This window comes from Mus musculus, chromosome 1 (assembly GCF_000001635.26).
Source record: "Mus musculus strain C57BL/6J chromosome 1, GRCm38.p6 C57BL/6J".
Lineage (NCBI taxonomy): Eukaryota > Metazoa > Chordata > Mammalia > Rodentia > Muridae > Mus > Mus musculus.
In genome coordinates, this window is record NC_000067.6 from 136317067 (window position 1) to 136335379 (window position 18313).

At 41.5% G+C, this 18313-nt stretch overlaps 1 protein-coding gene across 4 annotated transcripts in view; it reads right to left on the reverse strand.

Moving 5' to 3' along the window:
* Camsap2 (calmodulin regulated spectrin-associated protein family, member 2) overlaps positions 1-18313 on the reverse strand; it is a 77995-nt gene that overhangs the window by 48944 nt on the left and 10738 nt on the right. For all 4 annotated transcript variants that reach the window (NM_001347110.1, NM_001347109.1, XM_006529832.3 and 1 more), the window contains exon 2: positions 7671-7930. In NM_001347110.1, the coding sequence (NP_001334039.1) occupies positions 7671-7930 (260 nt within the window). The remainder of the gene's footprint in view (positions 1-7670; positions 7931-18313) is intronic.

The following is an 18313-nucleotide window of genomic DNA, read 5'->3' on the forward strand; positions in this document are numbered from 1 at the left end:
CGGGGTGGGACGACTGCGGAGAAACTTTACTTTAGCTTCATTCTATAGGAATAAGATGAAATCTACTAGGGATCTTACCTTTTTAAACAATTTTTTAAGTTAAAAAAAGAGGGCATACAGAACTCTCCTGGTCTATGGGAAACACGTATGCATATGGTGCAGATATACAAGCAGGAGAAACACCCACATACATGAAATAACAAAATAACAATTTTTAAGAGTAAAAAGCTGGGCACAGTCACAGGGATCTGTAATCCCAGCTCAAGGGGAACAGAGGCAGGCCAAGTTCTGGGCACCTGCTTGCCAGCCAGCGGTTCTATGAATGACTCCACCTCCAAAGAGAAAGGACATCATGATACTGACTTCTGACTTCCACATGAGGCCAAAGGAGTCACAGACACGGACAGACACAGACTCACATGGGGTAAGGGGCTAAGAGTAAACAATATCTCATCCTAGAGTCCAAAATAGTAAAACTAAGGGGCTAACTTCTAATTTTTAACTACCAATTAACTAATTAAAGGTGACATACTGGTTGTTTTTTTTTCCCTAGTCCTGTCCCTTTTTAACTTCTCTTTTTTATTTCCCAACTCTGAGAAATAAAAAATTCAGCTCCATCCCATAGACCTTAAGAAAGCCTTCTTGTAGGCACCGAATATAGTAAATCTCCCACTAGCCTAGACCCTAAGCTCACTCCTCAGTAATGCAGAAAACAAGCCCCGCCCCAAAGCAGTTCTCCAGCTCCTTGGTGTCTTCTGTAGTTCAGGCCCCAACAATTTCAAACTCCCAAGTGACATTTCTTCCACCTACCAGCAAGGTGGCTTTCTGAAACACAAACTGACTATATCCTTTGTGGGGTTAAACCTCTATTCTGTGTGATTCTTCCTCACTTCCAGAATGTCAAATTTCTCACAGCAAGAAGGACCACTCAGGTGCTGTGTCCATCGATCCTGAAGTATAACTTCCTGTCAGTATGAACGTGATGCTAAAGCTACAACTCAGCACTGCCTTATATTCCCACATACATTATCAACATCACACCCTTCATTTCCCTATCTAGTAAATTCCTTCACACATTTCAAAACCTGGCTCAAGGCTGGCAAGATGGTTCAGTAGGTCAAGGGCTTGCCATACAAACCTGACTACCTGGTTTGATTTCCAGAACCTACACAAATGTAGAAGGAGAAAAACAACTCTACAGCCTTGTCCTCTGACCTCCACAACTATTCAATCTCATATCCTTTTCTTCCTATCTCTGTCATATACACGCACACAAGCACACATGTGTGTGTGCACACAAACACACACACATACACACACAAATCACACACACACTCATGTACACAAACAATAAAAAACAATAACTTGGCCCAAGAGGAGGACTGGGTTTATTGCCTCTGCATCCTTAAAACGTACAGTGAGCACATTATCTATTGGACTATCTCTCCAGCCCCAATAACATAATTTAAAAAAAAAAAAAAAACAAAGGCATATATAATATGCTACCCAGAAAAAAGGAGAATTTAAATTAGGTGTACAATAAGCAGAAACCAGAAGAGTAAGATCTAGCATAAAGGGAAAGGACTCTGTTTAAAAACAGCTACCAGAGGCTAGAGAGGCGGCTCTGTGTTAAGAGCACCAACTCTGCTCTTGCAGCGGCCCTGAGTTTGGTTCCTAGCACTTATACATGTGGCCTCCATGAGCTACTGCAGCCACAAAGTGCATATATGCACAAGCATACACTCATACAGAGAAAAATGAAAATCATAAACAAAAAAGTTTAAAAATAAAATTACAGAGCCAAGTTCTGTTCATGCATTTTGATAAAACCTTGATAAGAAACTATGGCCTCCTCCTCACTTCACTACTACTGTAATACTGTAGGTGCAGCAGTGAGACCTTCGTCTCTTGTCACCACAGTCCTGTCCTTGTGATCTGGTATGACATTCTTAAAGCCCGTCTCTTTCTCAGGAGAACATGATGGTTAAGAGCCGCGTTACATGAGCACAGGTGTGTGAAGTATAAGCATACTGCATGGTACATAGCAAACAAACAAACAAACAAACAGAAAGAGCTACCAAGGAGTCTGGGAAGAAAACAGAAAAGCAGATGCAGGAAAATCGGAAAGACCTAATACACACACACACACACACACACACACACACACACACACACACACGCATGCACACGTGCGCGCGGGGTGGGGGTGGGGTGGGATGTAAAGACAACTATGATAATTTATTCCGTGATCTTGTCACTTTGAGCTCCCGTCTCTTCAATCTAACTGTGTACTCTATGTATGACCCATATGTGGTCACACTTTTAAGTTGTCATAAACAAGGTACTTCCGTCAATTCAGGCACCATGTTCACCCATCTTCTTACTTAACCTATCCTACGATGCTTTTCCTGGGACCAACAGAGATAATTCTATTTACTTTGTGGTTCCCAGGGTCTACTGCTTAGACACAGGGTTCTGAGCACACATTTCCTGCCAACTGACTGGGTGATTTGCCCCAGTGTTTTCCTAAGTTTTTTAAGCACATTATTCAAATGAAGATGATCTCTCAGTGGTCAGTGCTTAATCTTTTAAAAACATGATTTTTAAAAAGCCCACTTCTTTATGTATGGAGATAACCCTTTTGGAGGGTAAGATATTTCCACTGTCTTTCTGTGTTCTAGCTACAAACTCACTGACCCTGCCTTGAGGATGTAATATAATAAAACAGTGTGCAAGAGTGCTAGATAGTGGTTTACACCTATAATTACAGAATTCAAAAAGTTTGAGGCAGGAGGATTGCTCTGAGATCATTAAAGATCATTTAAGATAATTTTTGACCAGCTTGGGCTAGGTAACAAGACTCTGCCCACCCTCCCACTAAAAATATTTTAAGTAAATATTAACAAGTAAATAAATAAAGCTTTCCTTATAAGAGTTTTAGCATTTCAAAAGACAACATTTTTATAAAGATTAATTTTTTTCTATGTGTATGAATACACTGTTGCTGTCGTCAGACACACCAGAAGGCGGCACTGGATCCCATTACAGATAGTTGTGAGCCACCATATGGTTGACGGGAACTGAACTCAGAACAGTCAGTGCTCTTAACCGCTGAGCCACCTCTCCAGCCCCCCAGAAGAGAACATTTGATGCCTTACTTATCAACGACAGATCATCCCATTTAATTACCACTAAGTAACCAGAATAAGCTACTTCTCCTTTTCATTATTAGTCATTTCTATACTCATCAATATAAGATCTAGGGGCTGGGAATGTAGCTCAGATGGGAGAATGCTTGCCTAACATGCAGGAAGACCCTGGTTTGATGCCCACCACTGACAAGCCAGGTGAGGTGGTTGTTATCTGTGACCCAGCACCAGGGAGCTGTATGCAGAAGGATCAGAAGTTTGTGGGTACACTAGAGAACATGAGGTTGAGTCTTTGAAATATAATAAAATGAAAAACAGGGAAAATAAATTAAATACCTTGATTTATACAATAATGTTTGTTCCTAAACAAAATCTGATTAAACAACAAACATTGTTATATAAGTCCTATTTAAAAATCAACCTCATTCCATTATATACATATGTACATTTACTTAAGAGTTTTATGGATGTCATTTTTTTAAAATTTATTTTATGTATATAAGTACACTGTAGCTCTCTTCAGACATACCAGAAAAGGGCATCACATCCCATTACAGATGGTTGTGAGCCACCATGTGGTTGCTGGGAACTGAACTCAGACCTCTGGAAAAGCAGTTAGTGCTCTTAACCACTGAGTCATCTCTCCAGTCCCATCAATTTTTTCCCTACATACATGCACAAATATGGCTGGAAATTAAGAAATTAATTCACAACCGAGAGTTTGATCTCTCACAGTCTCTAGTCTAGATGATACCTGGGTACATGTAATTCTAAAAACTGGCTAGGTGTGGTGGCACAAGCCTTTAATTCCAGTATTCAGAGGCAGAAACAGGTGGATTTCTGTGAGTTCAAGACCAGCCTGGTCTACACAGTGAATTCTAGGACAGCCAGGGCTATGTAGAGATCCCATCTCAAACAAACAAAAACAAAAATAAAAGTAAAAAACTACAAGTGTGCAAATGTGCTTTAGAAAACAGCAGCTCTGTCCAGATTCTAACTGGCTTTACTGCAGAGCAGGGCACGCTTAGGTAAGACACTTAGGGCACTGATGAGCCCTAGCTGGTGGTATGACTGTGACATAAAACTCTGGAGCTCTCTCACCCCATCTAAACCCCATTTCCCAGAAGAAACTAAGGTTAACATCTGATGAATATTTTCACACTAGATACAACTGCAGGGAGGCTGATGCAGTCTAGTGTGAGGCTCTAACAACCAACAATTAGAAGGAAGAGCCAAAACCAGGGAAGACTAATCATTTAGTTCTTTAACTTTTATATTGCCTTAGACTTTAATACTACTACTACTACTACTACTACTAAAGAATGAAGGGGCTGTCTGTCAGGAGCACTGGCTACTCTACAGAGCACCATGGCCCCAAGCCTTAGCCTAGGCATCTGTAACTCCGGTCTCAGGAAACCCAGTGACTACTTCTGGCCTCTATAGGCACCAGGCATGAACATGATGAACACATATACACGTGGGTAAAGCACTCCTATACAAAATATAGTCTTTTTTAAAAAAAAGAATCAGAAAGAGCACTATCTCTTAAAAAGCCAAGATAATACTTCTGCTACTATTATCTTCCCCGGCCCCCAAAGCTATGAGGCAGCACACAGAAATAAAAGATACTTAAACCCACTCAGCTTATTCAGAATTGCAAAGTTGTAGAATCCAGTATCAATACATGCAAGCTGAGTCAAAGCACTATTTAGACAATACAAAAGCAAGGCAAAGAACAACTGGCAATTTTTTTGTTTTTGTTTGTTTTTTTTTTTTGTTTTGTTTTGTTTTTTTGAGACAGGGTTTCTCTGTGTAGCCCTGGCTGTCCTGGAAATCACTTTGTAGACCAGGCTGGCTCAGAAATCCGCCTGCCTCTGCCTCCCGAGTGCTGGGATCAAAGGCGTGCGCCACCACGCCTGGCCCTGCAACTGGTATTTTAAATAACTCTTATTTCACATTTAAAAAGGTTTTAAACAAAATTCTACTAGTAAAACGTTCTCATATAGGCTTTTAAAAGAGTAGTGTAATATTACAATAGCAATGAAAATAAAAGTTACAATTGAAAAATCTTTAATTCTGACAAAAACTTGAAGTATATGATTAAAATACTGGTCAGTAAATATGACACTGCAAAGGGTTAAGGTGATATAGTCTAATCTCAAGTTTTAACAAACTACAAGTCAGAGCCAGAAAAACAGGGAAACTATGTTATTTAAATTAGTCTTTAAATATTAAACATTCAAAGTTATCAGCAGGCTTTACGGGATGAAAGAAACCTAAGTAATGCAATTGGCTACCCACCAAACTCTTTATCTGTAACTTAGTCTCCAAGTGTCTTCATAGTATATCTTCACACACCAACCACACTAGAAAGACTGTGCAAAGTGTGGTCCGTCTGCCTCCTTATTAAGGAGGACTGAGGCTGTGAGCAGTGCTAAGAACATGGGGTTACCCAGCCATACCTACCCGCATCCTAACCAAGTGCTGCTTCAGACTCTGCCGTGTGCTCCTAACTATCTATGCAACCTTGAAACTCCCAATTATAAGTGGCTGTTGCTGCCATCTGAATCCAACTAAGGCAGTAAACCCTGAAGAGCTAAATGTGGCATATTCACGAGCAGAATTTAATTATCCCTAGAGCTAGTGAATGCTGTGCACGTGACATGCATACACATGACATGCATACACATGACATGCATACATGTCCACATGTCAGGGTAGCCATGTGAGTCTGATGCCATCAGTGAGAACTGAAACTCTCTTACATGAGAGAAGATCAATCTGCTCAGCCAGCCTTATTTATTATACACTTAGTGACGTTACCTTGAGAAGCTGTTCTCAGTTCCTTAGAGGATTAAAGTGAGGGTTTTAAAGAGAGATAATAGCAGAAAGAGTGAGTGCAAAATCATTTCCAGATAGTACCAGCCTTGGTGACTGTGTTTCCTCTTCCTGAGTCTTAAAATACACCCTTCTACATAACATGTCCTTCAGCCCAAGACTACTATTCTCATGAAAAATAATTTACACAACACCGCTTTCTTCCTTTTATCATTGTGTATGTGTAGGTGTGTCCGCTTGTGTGCACACAGAGGCCACAGGATGGGTTGGGGCTCTGCTCCATCACTCTTACTCTTCCACACAGCCTTGCCCTGAGGTGGGAGCAAGGCTGGGGCCAATAATCCCAGAGCTGTGCTGGTCCCATACCCCAGGATGGTTAGGTTACGGGGTTACATGATCACACCTGGCTTGTCTGATGTTGGTGCTGGGGATTTGAACTCTTACCCACTGAGCCATTTCACAAGACCTGCTTTTTAGTAACATTCTTGATGATACATGTATTTTTGGAAAATGTACTTAGATTTAATAAATGTATTTAGATTTATGTCTTCAGATTACCTATGACTCCCTGCATACTTATCCCAGACCCACTTAGAATCCTTCTGTATGTATGTTGTACAAGAAATGAGTTAATGGTTGTTAAATAAGCTAAAATATCTAATGTGCAAGAGTTTTACCATGACTGAAACACATAAATGCTTATATTTGTCATTTTTTCCAATTTTCCCATTACAGTTTTTTTAATTTGCACTGGTGCATACCACATGTATGTCTGTGTGAGGGCGTGAGACCCCCTGGAACTAGAGCCACAGAAAGTTGTGAGCTGCCATGTGGGGGCTAGGGACCAAACCCGGGTCCTCTTGGATTTGGTTCCAGCCAGTGCTCTTATCCGCTGAGCCATCTCTCTAGCCCCTTCCCGTTACATGTTTAAATATTATTTTCGTGTGTGCATATGTATATATGCATAGGTGTACACACGTGGAAGCCAAAGTAGGGTGTTAGGCATCCACATCTAACACCCTCCGTCTTTGAGGCAGGGTGTCTCACTTAGCTCTGTTTTGGCTAGGCTATTAACCCAGCAAGCACCAGCAACCCTCCTGACTGTCCCCTCAATGACAGTCACAGGCCTGCAGAGGACGATGCCTGGCCTTTAACGTGGCTGCTGGAATCCAAACTCTGCTTCTCATGCTTGCTCAGAGCAAGTACTCACACGTATGGGCTATTTTCTCCAGCACCTTACATGTTAGTTTTATGTTGCTCTGGGAATGAAACCCAGGCAAGGCCTTTAAGTGCCAGGCAAACATTCTAATATTTAGCTATAGCCCCTCACCAATGCAGAAAAACTTACAAATCCAAATTCTTGCCTTACAAAAATAGTCAAGGATACATTTCCCATTTCTTACAGCTAATCTCTAAGACAAGAAAATTTTTAAATAAAGTAAAATTATTTCATAATAGTTTGAATTTATATAATTGTTTCTTCTAGGTATTAGATGGAAACAAATATTCCAAGATGGTTTGTCAAATCTTCCTTTACTTAGAAATAAATGGTGACTTTTAAACTCTAGGTGTAGATGCAGATGCCATAAAGTATCTCACACATTAGTTCCTTCCATTTTATAGTACAACTCACTCAAGTATGCATTTCAAATCTGAAATAACCTTAGGTATGCAAAGCCTTACCATCTGTATGGGTTTCTTGTGGAGATCTCTTTCAGTTACCAGTTTCTCCTGGTCAGTGACATACAGGCCTTTCTGTGCTAATGCCTGGATCACAGCATCATGGCCCAGGAGGGGCTTTGCAGCATCGCTCTTGAGGATGAGGCTTCCAGCGCGACAGTACAGCTCGGCCGACAGAAGCAGGTTAACGACAGGGGGTTTGATGTGCTCCTGGTCATACTGGTCTGTGTAAAATGGGTCGCCAAGCTCCTCGGGCACATTTTCTATAAAGGTTAAGAAAACAAGTTTTCATATTTTTGTAAAATTTCTATCTAAAAAACCCTATATCATTTAAAATATTACTACAGACCTTGAGATTCTAAAAATATCAATATTCCTTTAACAGGCAAGATGATACTTTTGTTTGTCTGTTTTTCTACCTAGGTTTAAGATATAAAAGGAAAGATACAAATTTCCTTTATAGAAGGTATGGCTGTGAGGTATACAACAGGAAAAGCGAACAAGGAGAAAGTCTTCAGAGTGTGGTGACCCATGAAGGCATGCCCCCTCCCCCCCCCCCCCCATTCAGTGTCTCAAGTAGGCTCTTAAACCTGCCAGTGACTAGCTACAGTCAGTCAGTCAGTCAGTCAGTCAGGAAAGGCACCTGCTCTATAAAGACCGCTTGCTGCCGATATCATCTGACAGGAGAAATCCTTTGCCCAAAGCTTTACAGCTACTGCATGAAAGAACTGAGGCTGCCTAATTAATCTGGTCCTTCTTCCTTAAGCCCCCTAGGCCCTGCACCAACCGGTCTCTGTCCCTTTCTGCTGCGACTACTGAAGTTACTGAGGGGAACTATTAATAATAATAGTTCATTTTAATCTAATAATAGTTACAACTATTATTTAGATAAGATCTTCTGTTTAAAACCTTTCAATCAATACTGATGACTATAAAAATTATAGATTGATGGAACATTACTTTACATGGATAAAGAAGTAAATTTGAAGCCCGTAGTGAGTACACAGAAGACATCATATTGCTAAAAACAATCAGAAAGCACCCAGGCAGACAGCAGAGATCAAGGTAAAAATCAGAGAGGATGAAATCGAGGTTAGACGTAAAGTGTAGTGGCTTGATTGAGAATGCCCTCCACAGATTCTGAACCCTTGGTCCCAGCTGGCGGCATGTTTAAACGCTACAGCCTTGTTGAAAGAAGTATGTCACTGGGACAGGCTTTAAGAAAAAAGGCCTCCCCTACATCCAGTTTGTTCTCTGCTTTGTGCTGGGGATTCAAGACTTGAGTGCTCAGCTTCCTGTCCCTACTGCCAAGCCTGCCTCTTGCTGCCGTGCCTCCCTGCCGTGATAAACTCTCACCCATCTGGAAACATTCCATGTTTTACTGCAGCAACAGAAAAGTAACCGGTAGTGTGAGTAGGAATGGGCCCTGTGTCTGGATGCTAGGCCACAGGGAGTGACGCTATTAGGAGGTGTCCTTGTTGAAGTAGAAGTTGCCTTGTTGAAGAAAGTGTGTCACTGTGGAGGTGGGTGAGGTCTCTATGTTCAGGCAACACCCAGTGTATAATACAGTCTCCTGCTGCTGCTGATCAAGACACAAACCTCAGCTCCTCCAGCAGCAGGCCTGCCTGCACACTGCCACTCTTCCTGCCACGATGATAAAGGACTGAACCTCTGAAACTCTAAGTCAGACCCAATTAAATATTTCCCTTTATAAGAGTTGCCATGGTCATGTTGTCTCTTCACAGCAATAAAACCTAAACTAGGACAGTAACCAATACAGAAAGCATGATAGTATAGTATAGAAAACTGAGAATCAGAAGCCGCACTGAAAGGGTAAGCTCAGTTTAGACATGTTACGTTTGAAACAACAGCAAAAATATCCAAATAGAAATACCCAGTGAGCAGCAGAAAATATAGGACTGAGAAAGAGGTCAGAGCAAATCTATAAATTTGAGATTTTGGAGACATCTAAAAATATCATCCACATTTGATAACTGAAAGCTCCTCCTTCCTAGCTGCACTGCTCACCCAAGAGTGAGGCAAACTTAAATTCAACATAGGGCTCAGTATTGTAAACTTCAGACCTCAGTAGTGGTACTACATTTTAGTATCAGAGTACCTAAACATAAGCTACTAACACAGCAGAAAAACTATTAAAGAAAAACTATTATTAAAAAAAAAGAAAAAAGAAAAACATACTAAAACTATTGTTATGAAATATATGGATGGATATTTTACTTCCTATAATAGCAGTAAAAATTACTAACATAGGTAATCTTGACATCTAAACACTGGCCAATGCAAAAACAAACAACAAACAACAGTGAGTGACCAGGACTGCAAGCTTATCTGGCTTACAATCCTAGGGTTCTGTGCTGTGATAGAAGGCCCAAAGGCAGTTTGGGGAGGAAAGGGTTTATTTCAGTCTTCATTTCCATACTACTGATCATCACTGAGGGAAATCATGGCAGGAACCTAGATGAAGGAACTGATGCACAGGCCATGGAGGAGTGCTGCCTACTAGCCTGCTCCTCACAGTTTGCCTAGCTTGCTTTCTTAGAGCACCTAGGACCATCAGCACATGGATAGTAGTGAGCTTGGCCTTCCTACATTAATCATCCAACAAGAAAATGCACCACAGACTTGCCAGGCCAATCTGGTGGAGGCATTTCTCAACTGAGGTTCCTGCTTCCCAAACTACTCTAGCTTGGTCAAGTTGACATAAATTAGCCGGGACACATATGTATCTATACATCCATGTAACGTTTACTTAATGGTTTCACATCTATTCATACATTTTCATACACAGTGAAAATCTTAGTGAAACAGATAAGTAGATAATGTACAGATTAAATAACAGAAGTAAATACTTACACTTACTAAGTACACGGTCTGTGTCAGGCATTGCTCTAAACATGAATCCTAACAACCTTTTTATATGTGTTTAACTGATAAACTTAAGAAGCTATCTTGCCCCAAGACATGCAGCTATAAATACAGAAATCTAGCTCTAAATAGGTAATAGGCTAAAAACTAGTAAGTTTTATAGTCCAGGGTGGCCTTGAAGTCAAGAGATCCCTGCTCTGCCTCCCAAGCACAGGGTCAAAGGTGTGCGCCGCCACACCTGCCTTCATTTGTAGCACTCTTTGGTTTACTCTAAACGCTTCCCTTTTCTTTGTACCAGAGCTGTTTTCAAGGGAGACTTTTACAACTGAGGTTTCTGGTATGCCTTAAAATAAACATAGCCACTAGGCCTTGCATCTTCCACCTTCCATCCTTTTGATCTTGGAATATCAAAGCTATTTTTTAGCCTATTTTCTATTTAGAGCTAGATTTCTTATTTATGGTATGTCTTGGGGCAAGACAGCCAGGGCTACACAGAGAAACCCTGTCTCAGAAAAACAAAAACAAAAACAAAGGTTGCCTCAAATATGATTATAAAGTATTTTTCAATCCCTTAAAGAATACACAAGTTGTCAGGTCCCGTGCTGCTTTCATGATACCTGTTTACATCCACAGGCTGCCTTCAGCCTCAATCAGGGAAGCTCTTTACAGTGAACAGCAGTCAGTACAGAGACAGGTGCTCCAGGTGATGATGGTCAAACTGGTTCCGCCCAAAAGACATTCGGACCCTCTAAGGCAGTGCCTCTCAGCCTTCTGCTGTGACCCTTTAATACAGTTCCTCATGTTGTGGTGACCCTCAACCAAAAATTATTTTCACTGCTACTTCGTAACTACAGTTTGCTACTGTTGTGAATTAAGTATTTCTGTTTCCAATGGTCTCGGGCGACCCCTGTGAAAGGGTTGTTGAACCCCTCTCTCTCCAAAGAGTCTCAATCCACAGGTTAGGAACCACTGCTTAGGTTTGGGAAACATCACAGAAGGGGTAAAAGGGTGGAAGAGCTGGAAGACAGGACGTAGGGCTGTGAAAGCCATCTTCCAGGCATAACACAGCCAATGCAATCATGTTCTCACCACAGCTGGAGCTGCCTGCAGCGAGCCTACACAAGACTGGGCCTGTAACAGTAAGCCATTTATCTCATAGGGCCCTGCCCTCCTTGGCTACTCATACATTCTGGGAGAACAGACATTGCCTCTAGTTGTATATGCCACTGAGTCAGCCCATGAGGTTCCAATAAATAGCTCAAAAGCCCTGGTCACACACATGGTCCTGGTTAAACTCACCAAGTCATCAAACAAAATGAATGGGAGCAAAAAACTCATAGGAAGAGGGATGGGCAGGAGGTCAGAAGGATTGTGGGTAGGAGGTCAGAAGGATTGGGGTTTCAAAGAGAGTGGGAGGTGACAGTAATCAGAGTATCCTAAGTTCTGGGATGACAAGCACCACACCATCTAAAACAAACCCTCAAAGACATTCTTAAGAATAGACTCAAGCCAGGCGTGGTGGCACACGCCATTGATCCCAGCACTTGGGAGGCAGAGGCAGGAGGATTTCTGAGTTCGAGGCCAGCCTGGTCTACAAAGTGAGTTCCAGGACAGCCAGAGCTATACAGAGAAACCCTGTCTCGAAAAACCAAAAAAAAAAGAATAGACTCAAAACAGATTATAATGGACTATGTTTTATTTTTCAAAAATGTAATTATTTTTTGAAAAATGAGCAGAAACAACATATTAGAAAAGAAGTGGGCAAAACAGGTAGAGTGTTTTATTCTTTTCTGAACTCAAGAATAAAAGCAAAAACAATCATAGTTATAGAACAGCTGAGTGAGATAGCACCATGAGAGGTAGCTGCAAAGGATGTGAGACAAGGTTTTCTCATGTGCCTGGTCTTTAACAGCACTGTGTCAATCATGTTAGCACTGCCCTGACTGGCTAGGTATTGCGGCTCATGAGCACTGGCCGTGCTTGAGCCCAGTGGCCGCAGTAGACAGTTGCTCAGGCAGCAGGGGAGCAGCCAGGGCAGCTGCTGATCTCACTGCACTGATGCAATGCAATTGGAGCAAACTTCTCACAGCAGTAAGAGGCCAGAGAGGAAGAGAATGCCTTACTTTTCAAATCTTAAAAAAAAGTTTCTAAAATAATTGCAAACACTGAATATACAAATTTTTAAAACCTTCGATTAAAGGTAAGACAAACTCTGACCTGAAAAACATAAAAAAGCAGCCACTAATAGGAGAGAAACTCACAGCACCAGGAATCTAAGAAAGCTACAATTAAAGGATATTTTAAAAAGCTGGGAAGACAGTTCAGTGAGTAAGCGGCTGGGCGGCTAATCCTGACAACCTGAGTCTGATCTGTAACCGCAGGACTTCTAAGACAAGATAGGAAGCAGAGATGGGAGAAGAGGCCAGAAGTTCACATGCCAGCTAGCCTGAGGAAAGTGGCAGGAACGATAGAGTACCTGCCCCAACAGGGTGAACATTAAGAGCCAACTCCCCAAAGTTGGAGTTTAGCAATTTTAACTACCCCCTAACATTTTACATCACACTTTCTGCCTACTCCCACTCTAATGTCCTGTGTCACTAGTGCACAGAACTATGACATAGAACAGGCACTTGACAAGTTACTAAAATAAAGTGCATCCCCTAAACACAGACGGCGTCCATTAAAAAGTCCTTCCTTCTCTGAACTTTACTACCAAGCAATGTGCCGAGTGCTGTGTGTGTGCTGTGCTCGAGCGGTACAGCATTCTCAAGCTTAAGTCCCCCTTCCCGCTTCCATTACCCTGAGACCTGAGATCTTTCACACACCAGATCCTTATATTCGCATCAACACACTTAATTCACTTCGATGCCACAGAGAAACCGCAAACTCACAGCAGTAGGCAGGTTTCTCCATGACCAAGGGGTTACAATATGAGGAAGACTAGAAGGAATTTGGGTGTTGTATGAAATGGTAAAGGATTAAACATGGAGAAAGAGACATGTAGCTATATGTTCTGTGTATTGGCTTTCTGCTAAATTAACATTCCACAAACAATAAACATAGATTCTTAGTATTTAGTATTTTCCCATCAAAACCTGGTAAAGATAAAGTGCAGGCTAGCTTAGGACATCTTCGTGCACACACAGGTAATAAGTATGTGTGAGCATGAATGCCAGGTGGGAAGGAGATGCTGTCCATGATGCAGTTATGTCAAGGGACATAGGATCCAGACGGAAAGGAATCCTACTGACTAAACCTAGGCCAACTTGAGTTACAATAAAATGCCTAATGACAAAGTAATGTAATTGATTATATTCCTTGTAACAGAGTAACAACTAATAAATGAGGAGAAATGATGGCAATAATCAATAGTTATAATAGATTCAGGCAAAATCAGTACTTGATGCTAAAATAGTAGGTGCAAGGTTACAATGAATCCCTATGAATTATTGACTAAAAATGGGGAGAAAAACAAGTGAGGCTGGAAAGACGACTCAGTGGTTAAAAGCATAGGTGGTTTTTGCAGGAGACCTGGGTTGAGTTTCATGTTCACATGGAAGCTCACAATCATGTGCAATCCCACTTCCCGGGGACCCAGCATCCTCTCACCCTCTTCTGGTAACAGGCACGTGCATGGTGTGCAGACATCCATGCAGGCAAGACATTCAGACAGATAAAAGAAAACTAAGACTTTTATTTAAAAATGTAAAGAATCGTTTTATAATGGAGGAAGCTGGCAGATTCTCATAATAAACATCTCTGACAAACACCACGTGTCACGTGATCGGATTTACTGAGAACACATATGTCTTTGTGGTAGTTTTGTCAGATTTTTACTAACTTCAATCATTACATTAGATAAATCCAAGTTCAGAGACATTCTCTAATTAAGTGACCCATTTTTTTCCAAGATAAAAGTGCATTTTAATAAAAGCCATCAACACTGAAGGTTCACGTACTGGGGGATAATGGAAAAAGGAGCGACCGCTTCTCTCCCCCAACCCACAAACCTTCCTGGCATCACCACAGAGGAGAGGCTGTCAAGTCGCTATGAGCTTGGGAGGAAAGTAGTGGGTAAGGAAGATTTCTTCTACGTGAACATGGTCCTTTAGGGTTATTTGGTTTGTCTTCAAGTGCTGAGACACCCTTGCCAAGGGTCCTGCGGAATGCAAAGACAGTTCTACGAAAAGAGGAACAGGACACATCTGCTGTAGGAGAGACAGGTGTCTCTGGTGGTGGTGGGAACTGTAACAGGGATGTATGAAGAGAAAAGAAGGTGAGAAAGAAAGTCAAGGAGGATAGAAGTACTGCGTTTCTATCAGCTTAACTGAGGGAGATCTCTGTGCCCTGTTTGTCCAGTCCAGGCACTCCTGTACTGGGCCACAGCCAGAGCCCATGCCAGGACCTCATCACCATTCTGGTCACTCAGAACCAAGGTGGAGGGAGACATCTGCTGAGGGAAGGCCAGCATTCCAGAGCTCTGAGGAGCAACACACAGGAAGAAGTAAGCCAGTCAACTCCCATAGAAATCTGGCTGCTTTTATCAGGCACACACCGTACGTACTTTGGCAAGGACTAGCATATAGTCTAAGGAAAAAGCTGGAAGCTCCGCTCAGCAGTAGCTCAGTGCTTGTGGCTTCAAAATGCTCATGTCATGACAAACTACAGAACTATTAAAGATTAAACGTGAATTTAAACACACTAAATACAACGCATGATCCTGAATTTGATCCTGCAATGAGAAAAAAATAGAAATAATTAACACTGAAACAAAACTGAACATGAGTTGTGCACTAGAAAATATATCATAATTTCCTGTTCTCTTAATGGAGATTTCCTAACAGAAATCACTTACTGTTAAAAAATACAGGGCTGGTGAGATGGCTCAGTGGGTAAGAGCACCCGACTGCTCTTCCGAAGGTCAGGAGTTCAAATCCCAGCAACCACATGGTGGCTCACAACCATCCGTAACGAGATCTGACTCCCTCTTCTGGAGTGTCTGAGGACAGCTACAGTGTACTTACATATAATAAATAAATAAATAAATAAATCTTTAAAAAAAAAAAAAATACAGCAAAATACTTAGGTGCAAATTGGGGTACAATGCCCCAAGTACATAGTCAAATACAAAGGTCACATATATTTGTATCTGTATTTATCTATACAGGTACAACACATATACAGAAATAATGTATACATGTAGTTGTGTAGAGGGAGGGGAAGGGAGACCTTCCAGAGTTTCACACACCAATGAACTACAGTATTTACCTAATTGTACAAACCAGAAACCTAGGAGGCTGTCATTATTATTTCCCTCTCAGCCCTCAAAAAAATTCAGAAGCCAGTCCATGTCAGCTAACATCTCTCTCTGGTCCATGTGATCAGCACTGTTCATCTCAATTCTACATTTTCACTAGTTTGTCTTTCCATCTTCACTCTAAAGCCCTCCCTCCAAGCATACCTACCTGGGGCTGAGACAGTTAGCTCAGTGAGTTAAATGTTTGCCATGCAAGCAAAGGAACCCGAGTTCACATCCCAGCACCTATGTAAAAAGCAGAGCATGACAGCATACACCTCTAACCCCAGTGCTTGGGGCGGGGCAGGGCGGGGTGAGGAGGGGGGGTGAGTAGGGAGGAGACAGATGGGTCCTGGGGGCTTTGGTGTCAAGCCAACATAGCCAAAGCATCGAGCTCCAGGTTCAGAGAGCCTGTCTTTAAAAATAAGATGGAGCACAAGAGAGCAAGACACGTATGCTGACCTCTGTGAAAGCACCTGCGCATAAGCACATGAACGCTCACACACACATCTTAATTAATTAAAATAAAATTTAAAATTAAGTCATTCTCTCCAGTCAAACTGCTTATTTCACATAAGCAAATTCATGGCACAGATCCCCATCCATCCCAAGGATTTTCAATTATTTTTTCTTCTGTAAGAATTAAAATCCTTCCTCTTGCCTACAAGAAGAGAATGATCGTACCTCTGCCAGCCACACTCAGCTCCTAGGAACCAGTTCTGTCTACGCCAGAGTCTTTGCACATTCTGGTCATCCATGCTGCAATGTTCTTTCTTCCTAGTCTTTATACCCATTTAGATTCCCAGGGGCCAGTGATTCATTCAACTTGGTCCAATTTCCCCTTTTTTTAAAAAAAAAAAAAAGGGAAAGAATGTACCATTTATCCCGCCTTCCCTATACCTCAATGTGCCTTTACTTTTAAGACTGTTGGATTCTATTATAAAACATGAGTGCATTTGCAGTTTGTGAAACATAAGTGAACTGTGTTAAGATATTTCAAGTAAGAGAAAGGTTAGCAAGCAGAGACGTAATAGAATGTACTGGAGTTGTTAGGAGTATAGGTCTAACAGACAGAGAGAATGGAAAAATTAAAGATACCCTCATGTTCATGAAGCTCCTAGATACTGAATATTCATGCTACAAATATATACATATACATGGTACTTAATATTTGTGGTACAGCAAATATGCAAAGAGAAAAGGTCTGTAAAGATTAATATTCATGAGTCCTTAATCCAGCAATGATGCCCATTTTGGCCTATACGTTTGCTACCCAATGAACACAAAATCCAGGACTTAATCAAGCTTACTGGTAAGCTTCCACTGTGGCAGGTGTGCTCATTCCATGTCTCAGTGGCCTTTGTCTCCCTAAGGGGCTCCTTGGAATTTCACTTCTTTTCCTGATCCCCATGCCAACAGCAGGAAAAGCTAAAGTGGCAGAAAAGATGGGCATAGAAATATTGTCTCTAACAGAATTTGAAATGTGGCCCTTCCTGCCTCTACCTTGTCCTCAGTATATTCACTAGCACATCTTTTTCCTTTTGCTTCTTCCTGTAAATTGATTTAACAAGTCATGAGAGGTAAGCATTTCAAGTCACTCTGTCTGCTTTCTGTTCTCAGACCTCTGGGGTGGGCTGTCCGGCATGTGCTTAGAGGTTATTAATGCGTGAGGGTTAATTTCCCACACAGCACCCGGGGCAACCAAACAACACATAGCAGTTTATTTTGAAAGGAGCATCCCAATGAACAAAAGAAGATATCATGACAGAATCACAGCCAGATATGAAGTGTCACCTGTTACACAAAACTCACCTACACAGTATACAATTAAAAAAAAATCTGAATGTAATCAATTCATTAAATCTAATTATCAACTTAGAAACAGAGAAGACAAAAAGAAACTTGTTAAATAATTTTGGAGATTTGAAGACTAAATAAAGCATTTCACTAAGCCAGCTGGAGTGGCACATGCCTACCAAGCTCCGACCTGGCAGGCGCAGGAGAACCGGAGCTAAAGGCCATCCCTGGCCACGGATGTACACGGCCAGACTGGTCTGCATAAGACTGTCTCGAAACAACAAAATCCAAGACTACTTCTCATCAGCATGTAAGGTGTTAAACACCATTACAACACTTAGAACGGCATGCTCTTGAGGCTCTCCATCCTTCATCCACCCTGACCTCCGCGCTAGCCTGTTCCCGACTGTAGCTTCCTACAAAACTCTTTTTTCACCTTTCATATTCCATGTGTCCTGCACACCATCCTTCCTTCCTCATCATCTGATATTATTACCCTCTCTTAGACTCCTTTCCAAGGAGACTTTTAGGCTCCTCCCACATTTACAGATTTTATATATATATATATGTGTGTGTGTGTGTGTGTGTGTGTGTGTGTGTGTTTTATTTTTACATGTATGCAAGTATGCATTATAGGCTAGGATTTGGATATGTAAAAGAATGAGTT